Genomic DNA, 10,147 nt, shown 5'->3' on the forward strand with positions numbered 1-10,147 from the left:
GGGAGTTTTTTGATAACTGTTTCTATCTCATTGGTGTAATTGGTCTGTTTAAGTTTACTGATTCTTCCAGATTGATTTTTGGAAGATTGTATGTTTCAAGGAATTTGTCCATTTCATCTAGGTTGTCTAGTTTTTTGGCATATAGTTCTTCATAGTATTTTCTTACAATATTTTGTGTTTCTGTTGTGTCAGTTGTTATTTCTCCACTCTCATTTCTAATTTTATTTATTTGAGTCCTCTCTCTCTTTTTCTTGGTGATTCTAGTTAAAGGTTCATCAATCTTGTTTACCTTTTCAAAGAACCAGATCCTAGTTTTATTGATCCTCTGTATTGTTTCTTTAGCCACTGTCATTTATTTCTGCTCTGATATTTATTATTTCCTTCCTTCTACTACATTTGGGCTTTACTTGCTGTTCTTTTTCTAGTTCTTTTAGATACAGGGTTAGGTTGTTTATTTGAGCTTTTTCTAGCTTCTTAAAGTGTGCCTGTAGTGCTATGAACTTCCCTCTCAGTACTGCTTTTGCTGTGTCACATAAATTTTGAGTTGTTGTATGCTCATTGTCATTCGTTTCTAGGAATTTTTTTATTTCTTCTTTGATCTCATTCTTAATTTATTCGTTATTTAACAACCTGCCATTTAGTTTCCATGTGTTTAAGAATTTTTTGAGCTTTTCTGTTGTGGTTCATTTCTGGTTTCATGCCATTGTGATAGAAGAAAGTGCTTGATATGATTTCAATCTTGTTAAATTTGTTGAGACCACTTTTGTGCCCTAACATGTGGTCTATCCTAGAGAATGTACCATGAGCACTTGAAAAGAATGTATTAAGTATTGCTACCCCAGCTTTTTTTTCATTTTCATTTGCATGAAATGTTTTTTTCCATCCTTTTACCTTCAATATATGTGTATCTTGTTTTAAGATGTGTCTCTTGTAGACAACATATGTACGGGTCCTGTTTTCTTATCCACGCAGCTACCCTATGTCTTTTTTTTAAATTATTTTTATTTATTTATTCATTTTAGAGAAGAGAGAGAGAGAGAAGTGGGGAGGAGCAGGAAGCATCAACTCCCATATGTGCCTTGACCAGGCAAGCCCAGGGTTTTGAACCGGCAATCTCAGCATTCCAGGTTGAGGCTTTATCCACTGTGCCACCACAGGTCAGGCTACCCTGTGTCTTTTGATTGGGTCATTTAATCCATTTACATTTAAGGTTATTATTGATATGTAGTTGTTTATTGCCATTTTATTCTTTAAAGCTGTATTCCTTTTTTGCTATATGTTTTCCCACTTTGATCTGTTTACAACAGGCCCCTTAACATTTCCTGCAACATTGGTTTGGTTGTAATGAATTCCTTGAGTTGTTTTTTGTCTGGGAAGCTTTTTATTTCTCCTATTTTAAACGATAGCCTTGCTGGATCAAGTAGTCTTGGTTGTAGGTTCTTATTCTGCATTACTTTGAATATTTCTTGCTATTCCCTTCTGGCCTCAAGTGTTTCTGTTGAGAAGTCAGATGTCATCCTTATGGGGGTTCCTTTGTAGGTGATAGCTTTTTTTTTCTCTTGCAGCTTTTAATATTTTCTCTTTATCGCTCAGCTTTGGTATTTTAATTATGATCTGTCTTGGTGTAGGTTTCTTTGGGTTTCTCTTTAATGGAGTCTTCTGTGCTTCTTGAACTTGTGAGAGTTTCTCCTGCATCAATTTAGGGAAGTTTTCAGCTATGATATGGTTGAACAAAGTCTCTATCCCTTGTTCTTTTTCTTCTTCTTTAGGAACCCCTATGATGCGGATGTTATTTCTCTTCCTGTTGTCACAGAGCTCTCTAAGAGTTTCCTCAGACTTTTTGAGTCTTTTTTCTTTTTTCTTCTCTGCTTTCATTCCTTCATTCCAGTTGTCCTCCAACTCGCTGATTTGATCCTCGGCTCTATCTATCCTGTTTTTAATTCCTTCCATTGTAGTCTTTATTTCTGATATTGTATTTGTCATCTCTGACTGATTCTTTTTAATACTTGCTATTTCTTTATTTAGGTGTTCATAATGACCATCCATTGTTGTTCTAAGATCCCTAAGCATCCTTACAATCATTATTTTGAACTCCACATCTGGAAGTTTGATTATTTCCATATCACTCAGGTTCATCTCCTGAAGGTATCATTTGGATTGCACTTTTTTGTCTTCTCATTGTCTGTGTTTTGTTTGTAGAGTTGGTTGAGTCTAGGCTTGGTGTTGTCTGCCTCCAGTTTTCAGTTGTGTTATTTCTAGGTCGTCTTGGGTTGGTATCAGCTATTATTTGTAATCCACTTTTGGATTTGGGCAGCTTTGAAGTCTTGATTTGTTTGTTTTCTTAACAGGTGACAGTCTTGTTTACTGATCTCAGCAGGGGGCTTCCTTGTAACTGTATCCAGGAATGCAGTGGGTGTAACCTGAGACTCTGAAGGCCTCTTCTACCAACTAATCTCTCTGGGGGCAGGGTGTTTTCTCAGCTTCAGTAGGAGGAGGTGTATCTCAGATCTCCATGGAGACCTGAGTTACTGCCCCTCCTCCCCACTTCTTGTTTTCAGCTGTGTCTTATTGCACTGATTGGAGTTGGAGAGATGTCTGGAGATCTCTGATCCGGAAGCAATTCAATACTGTTTTGTGGGGAAGGATCAGTCTCTCCCCCAGCTATGGCCGCCTCCAGCTCGGATGAGTCAGCTTTTTTTAGATCATCTCCTGCATTCCTTAGCTCCTCACAGTCTGTCCCTCTCTCTTTCCTTTCCAGTGGGGAGATAAGCTGGTCTTTTCAACACACCTCGCTCCCTGGTCGCCAGGCAAGTGGCTGTGAGCAGTATTTTTTGCTCTTTTCCCTGACGTGAGATCCCTTCTGGGCTCTCGGCCTCACCTTCCCCCCTCCGTTCCTGTAAGCAGGGGAGATTGAGGCGCTCTCTACCAGGTTTGTTGTGGCTTCTTCTTTGCTCCTTGGTTTTTGAGAGCTGTTCTTTTTTTTTACAGAGGCAGAGATAGACAGGGACAGACAGACAGGAACGGAGAGAGATGAGAAGCATCAATCATCAGTTTCTCATTGCACGTTGCGACTTCTTAGTTGTTCATTGATTGTTTTCTCACATGTGCCTTGACCATGGGCCTTCAGCAGACCGAGTAACCCCCTGCTGGAGCCAGCGACCTTGGGTCCAAGCTGGTGAGCTCTTTGCTCAAGCCAGATGAGCCCACGCTCAAGCTGGCGACCTCGGGGTCTTGAACCTGGGTCCTTCCGCATCCCAGTCTGACGCTCTATCCACTGCACCACCACCTGGTCAGGCTTGAGAGCTGTTCTTGTAGTCCAGAGTTGGTTTTTCACGCTGATTTTTCCTAAATTAATTTGTATTCCAGTTTGGTGGTGAGAGCTGGGTGTCTGTGCGTCCACCTACTCCGCTGCCATCTTCAGGCCCCCTTTTTTAGTATTTTATTGATTTTATAGAGAGGGGGTAGAGAAAAGGGGAAGAAGCGTAGTTGCTTCACTTTAGTTCTTTGATGGCTTGTCATATGTGCTTTGGTCAAGCCTAGGGTTTTGAACCAGTGACCTCAGTGTCCCAGCTTAACGCTCAATCCACTGTGCCACCACAGGTCAGGTAAGAGAAATCTGAATTGAAAAACAGCTTATCTGGTTGCTAGAAATTAGGGTGGCACTAATGACCACTAAAGGCATAGATGGCATTTCTCAAAACATTAGGCCCCAAGAGAGGCAGAGTGTAACTGCTTGTAGTGCATTTGAAAGACATCTGAATATTTTGTGCTGACCCCAGAGTACTTTACATATTGTTTATTCAAAAATGATTCAGTGAGACCGATGGAGATGTGTGTATACCCGCATACTAGCATGTGCTAAGGAAGAACCGTGCTAAATGTGGAGATGTGTAATGAGATCCAACTGAGAAGTACGCATCTATAATGTGAATCACTCTGGTGCTTATCTCTGCCAGTCCAAGCTAGTGTGCTGGAACCTGCCCTGTGATCCAATGTGTGTCACTGGTGAAGGGGAAGACTAATGCCTTGAGTTTCCGGTCCCCATTAACCTTTTATTTATTCTTTGTCAACCTTCATGGTAGATTAGCATTGCAGGGACATGTAGACATGGCAAGAATTGGCACCTCTTTTATGTGCTCAGAGCTATCCTTGACTCACCCAGCTTTTAACCTTGCCTGCTTTGTCTGCCAGCGGCCCCGGTCCTCATGCTTCCGAATACTTCTTTCCCTCAGTTTTTAGAGTATTTGAGTTACAGTAATTCTGATAAATCTTTGCCCAGTGTAGTTTCTCTTTGAAAGAGGAGGGTTTATAGGAGAAACCTCACTAGTTTATTTCGTTTTAGGCAGAAAAACAGGGAAGTGTCTCACAATTCTGTGTATTAGCATGATTTTGGGGAGTTTTTACAAAATTCACAAGCTGTGGACCCACTTCCAGAGATTTTCATTTAATTGGTATGTAGTGGGGCTGGAGTTTTCTTGAAAAATCTTGAGTTTTTCAAGTTTCCTAGGTGTCTCTGCTGTGCAGAGTTGAGAATCATTAATGGGGCTTTGTGGATAGGCTGTCTCTCCAAAATGAAAGCTTATTACCCCGTCTGGTTCGTGAGGCAGCCTTCGTCAGAGGGAGGGAAATGTTCCTAGTCTTTCCAGAAGGAAGAATACTCATTTTCCAGATTCCCCCTTCACATTCTACCCCCAGTAGGTGTTGGAATATAGAAAGATTCTCTTTCCCTTCTAGGAGTTTAGAAACTTGAGTTAAAAGTAGATATTTCCACTACAGAGAATGGGCTGTTTCCCTGTAAGCCAAGCATGATCTTCATTGGTTTCCAGTCTCTGATTCCTTGGGCTACTTACTGTTTTCAGGGTTGCCTAACCTTTGTGCCATTGGAATTCTTTGGTGGTCTGTTGAAACCTTGGACCCCTTTTCAATTTAACTATTTTTTATGTATAGAAAGATGCGTAGCATTACAAAAGAAACAGTTATTGAAGTACAGTAATTGAAATAAAATTTGTACAATAATATACAGAGTGGGGCAAATGTAGGTTTACAGTTTGTGTGAAAATGATACAAAAATGACTAAATAATACAAGTATAAACTGTTTTGGGCCCTGGCCGATTGGCTTACTAGTAGAGTGTCGGCCCAGTGTGTAGATTTCCCGGGTTCGATTCCCAGTCAGGGCACACAGGAGAAGCACCCATCTGTTTCTGCACCCTTCCCCTCCCGCTTTTCTCTCTCTTCCTCTCCTGCAGCAATGGCTTGGTTGGAGCCAGTTGGCCCCAGGTGCTGAGGAAGGCTCCATGGCCTCTGCCGCACGCACTAAAAAATGGCTCCGGTTGCAATGGAGCAAGGGCCCCAGATCAGCAGAGCATCGCCCCCTAGTGGGCTTTCCAGGTGGATCCTGGTCCAGGCATATGCAGGAGTCTATCTCTGCCTCCCATCCTGTCACTAAAATAAAAATTTTAAAAATTTAAAAAAAGAAACTTTTGCATACTCACAACTGTAAACCTACATTTGTCTTATCTTGTGTGCTTTTATGTTGACACATTAAATAACATTTAGTGGTTGGTCTAATAACTACCATAATTTCAAAGAAGTGATAAACGCTGTAGTATAATTTGTTTCATTTTTTATTTTAGAGGGGGAGTAGGGAAAGGGGGAGGAACAGGAAGCAACTCCCATATGTGCCTTGACCAGGCAAGCCCTAGGTTTTTTATTTTATTTTTATTTATTTATTTTTTACAGAGACAGAGAGTGAGTCAGAGAGAGGGATAGACAGACAGGAACAGAGAGAGATGAGAAGCATCAATCATTAGTTTTTCATTGCGCGTTGCAACACCTTAGTTGTTCATTGATTGCTTTCTCATATGTTCCTTGACCACGGGCCTTCAGTAGACCGAGTAACCCCATGCTGGAGCCAGCGACCTTGGGTTCAAGCTGGTGGGCTTTTTGCTCAAACCAGATGAGCCTGCTCTCAAGCTGGCGACCTCGGGATCTCGAACCTGGGTCCTTCCGCATCCCAGTCTGACGCTCTATCCACTGCACCACCGCGGCGGTCAGGCAAGTCCTAGGTTTTGAACTGACCACCTCAGCATTCCAGGTCGACGCTTTATCCACTGCGCCACAGCCAGGCTTGAAAATTGAAAATCTTATATGCTGAGGTTAAGCATATGAATATGTTAGTCCTCTTATTACACATGTGAAACAATAGTTTAAGATTGTGGGGTGTTTTTTCTTTCTTAAAAATAATAGCTTACCTAGTATATTTCCAAAGCCCTTCTTTTGATCCTAAAATTGACACTGTAATAATCATTTTTAATTTCAGCATTAACTGAGTCTAGCACCAGATTTTATGCAGAGCATTATTAGCTAGATAGCACTTCTGTGACCTGCCATAATTCTAATGAAAATTACTTGATGTTACAGGAATACAAGCGCAAGTTAGCCAGAGTTTCCCTGGTGCGCAAAGAACTCAGGTCCCGGATTCAGAGCCTGCCAGACTTATCTCGACTGCCCAACGTCACTGGCAGCCACATGCACCTGCCCTTTGCAGGGGACATCTACAGTGAAGACTGATGACCAGTCTCTTTCCAGGGCCCAGAACTTTTCAGAAGATGGAGACAGGTTAGGTGGATAGTCCTGTAGCGTTATTTTTGTATATTGTTGAGAAAGTGACACTAACAAAAAAAACAACAACAGGTAATTTATATAATTGTTTAAAATGTTGGTTTGTTTACTATTTTATTGGTAAGTTAACACGACTTAGTTTAAAAAATAGTGATTGATCTCTGTGTATTAATGAGCTGACAAATAGTGATTATTTTCAAAAGATCTTTTGTAAAATTTTTTTGATCCAGGGCCTTGTGAGAAAATCCATGTTTCTTTTTCCTCATGTATTTTCAAATGTTTTTATTTTCTTCAACACCTAATCACTGTATAGTATATAATTCCTATAGGGTAAGAGCTAATCAGGAATTGGTTGAGACTTAATTATGGTACAGTTAGGACTTGATTGTAGAAGGGACTAAATGTTTCAACTTAATCTTCACCCTTCTTTCTCCCCGACAGAAATCTCAGTTCTGTGCCTCTCGAAGCCTTTGATTCCTTATCCTTAGAGGTCAGAAATTTAACACTAACCAGGGATGTTATTTTTAGGGTCAGAGTTTAGAGAACATCTCCACAAGAGCATCCTGGGGGTTCCATTCCAGCTGCCAGTGTAGAATAGGAGAAGTGTTAAATAGGGACTCCCTTGATGAGACTGTTTAGAAATAGTTGATGAGGTTAATATGAAATGTTTGGGAAATGTACAATGTTTTGGCATTCTACCATGAGGACAGCTTTCATTCTGGAACTGATTTCTGTTTGTCAGATCAGTCTCCTTTTAATGTAATTGACCCCTTTAACATAAACCCATCTGTGGGATTAAAAGAAACAAAATAATGATACTTTTATTATTCCCATAGCCTTTAACTTTAAAAAAATGGTATTTTTAGCTCTAATATCTCAAGGATACAGTATTCATTAATGCTCAGTAAAGTAGCCTGGAACATTTTGAATGTTTCCTTAAGGTTTTTGAATGTCTGTATATTTGGAAATTAAGCAGGGCTGCACTACAGGGTAGATCTGGTAAATATTATATTTGTATATTCAGAATTACCAAAACAAATGTACGTTTACCTTTTATTTTAACCCTGTGTGTTAGAGCAGTTGCATGCTCTCCTGCTTTCTTCTCACATCACACTGTTAAGCTGTGGCTTTGTAGTCAGTAATGACTTAGGATAAACTTTTTTTCATTCATTACTTTACATATTAGACATTTTTCATTGTTAGCAGATTCAAATTAGATAGTCAATAAAACATCTTTAAATCCCATGAGCCTATTATGTCTCACTAGTCTGAATGGCTTCACTCTTTCTTCCTCAGTATTAGAGATTATAGTTAAAATGAATCTTATGTGAAGGCAAATATTTATTTTTAACAGCCAGTAGTGCTGGAAACTGCTTTTAAGAATTTGACCTTTCTCCAAAACAGACACATATAGTGGTTCCCATTTATATGTGGCTTAGAGTCCAAAGCTTTCTAGTCACCTTTTGAGAGTTGGGGCACATTTTCTCACAGAAACAATTGTAATTGGTTTCCCTGTGAACACCACCACAGAAAACTCACCTGAGACCCTAACCCACTTAGCCACGGATGTATGTAGTTCATGTAGACATAAATTAATGTAGTTAACAAATTATTAAGAGTTATTAATGGTAGATCCTGACCAGCATTTGGGACATCACTCTGAGGAAATAGTGAGCAGCGGCCAGGTTCCCACACTGCGGGGTCTGTTTTGTGTACCTCTGTCGTCAGTATACAGTATCTAAGGAAAAGATTCAGCTTGGTGGGTGTGTAGCAAATGCACAATTATAAAAACCTACTTATACCTGTTACAAAAGTATGCCACGTAAGTTAGGGTTTTTGTTACAGTGAAAGCAAAAGTTTGTATGTTAATTTATTTTCAACATCTTGACCTTATTTATGATATGGTAAAGTGATTTATCCATTCAAAATCTTTTTTTTTCATTTAAAGCTAATTTATAAACTGTGTACTCCTGAGAAGATCTGAAATCTATTAGAAGTTTGTTGAAATATTTTCACCACTGACAGACTTCTGACTTACATACTGATTTTAATGCCAGTATCTGCTCTAAATATTTATTATAAAAATGCATTATTTTTTTAAAAGAGCTTGATGCAATTTGTGATAAGTGATAGTACTCAGCCTGAATCCTACCCCCAATCCCATCTTTTGACCAGTCTTCCTCAAACCTTCAGGTGTTGGTTAATTCACCAACTGTGAACACAAATGATATGGTGTAGTTTAGAAGTTACATTTTCAGCCTTACGACAGTTAATATGGTAAGCCTTAGCAGTGAATAGTCTTCTAAAAGGTAGAAGACTTCTCAAGAAATGGGGTTAGATGGGGGTATTGTAATACGAAATTCTAAATCATAAGCATTTTCTCCACTGTATGTGAGGCAAACCGTGCATCCTTGAGTGTAGTTTGGCCTGGCCCCTCAAAAGAAAAGCATGTCACACTTGCAGTAGGGGTACTACGGCTTAGATGGATACCATCACTCTTCTCTCCACAAACAGTGCAGAGAGCTGTCTGGAGTGGCAGTGTGAACAGATTCCCTGGCGTTCCCTCTGCTCCTATCATCGCTACAGTAAGTAAAAAAAAACCATATGGTGGAAGCCGGGAGTCTGGGAAAATCGCTGTGCTCAGTAGCCAGCCTCCCCTCTAGGAAAGCCAGTCCAGATGCAGTTATCTGGAACACTTGCTCACATGCACTCCGAATCAGGGCTTTTCAGTAAAAACAACTCCAGAATCAGCAAAAGCTGGGATGGCCTGGTTGTCTTGATTTGCAAAATTGAAAGAACTAAACTAGGTTGTCACTGTAGATAAGCAACTCATCTATTATTGAGCTGGTTCTGAGAAATCTTTAGAATGGAAAAAGTCAAATAAAAATTGGGGAAGTTAAAATGTCCTTTCTGAAATTATCATTCTAAAAATTGATGTTATATGAAATAACATAAAGCTACTAAACTGCTTTGTGTTCAATTAAGAAATAGCTCCTAAAGGTCCAGTTTTGTTTCATAGTTGCTGCACTATATGAAATTTTTTAAGTGTAAACCTAGTTCTCAGTGTAGAATGGGGCATTGAGTTACCTACTGAAGTTATTTATACAGAGCATTTGTTGCCATCTGTAATTCCAGCCATCCACGTGAGTCTGTTCCGAGGTGGCAATAGCACATGGGAAGATGAAGTTTCCCTGTTTCTTTAGCCCTATTTGTTTGGCTGTATCTGATGACAATATAAGATGTTCTTAATAAAGTTTTGTTCTTTTTGAAATGTGTAGATTACTTTTGTGAATCTTATTAATTGGATATGGGATAAAGAGCGGAGAGATGAATGAAATGGGAGAGAAGGAAAGTATCGGAAGTATTCAGTGACATAGTGGAGAAACTGCTGAAGATTTTGCATGGTCAGTGGTTCCCAAACATGAGGGAACATCAGGATCACTTGGAGGGCTTGCTTTTTTTTATTTATTTTTTTATTCATTTTTAGAGAGGAGAGAGAGACAGAGAGGGAGAGAGAGGAGAGAC

The 10,147-nt window shown here is 39.7% G+C and overlaps 1 protein-coding gene across 1 annotated transcript in view; it reads left to right on the top strand.

The window, feature by feature from the left end:
* Nucleotides 1-9,893, top strand: part of RPRD1A (regulation of nuclear pre-mRNA domain containing 1A) — a 77,827-nt gene extending 67,934 nt beyond the window's left edge. Inside the window, exon 7 of the mRNA XM_066247375.1 lies at nucleotides 6,422-9,893. Within this exon, the coding sequence (XP_066103472.1) occupies nucleotides 6,422-6,571 (150 nt within the window). The 3' untranslated portion in view covers nucleotides 6,572-9,893. The remainder of the gene's footprint in view (nucleotides 1-6,421) is intronic.
* Nucleotides 9,894-10,147: the final 254 nt, after the last annotated feature.

This window comes from Saccopteryx bilineata, chromosome 11 (assembly GCF_036850765.1).
Source record: "Saccopteryx bilineata isolate mSacBil1 chromosome 11, mSacBil1_pri_phased_curated, whole genome shotgun sequence".
Taxonomy (NCBI): Eukaryota; Metazoa; Chordata; class Mammalia; order Chiroptera; family Emballonuridae; genus Saccopteryx; species Saccopteryx bilineata.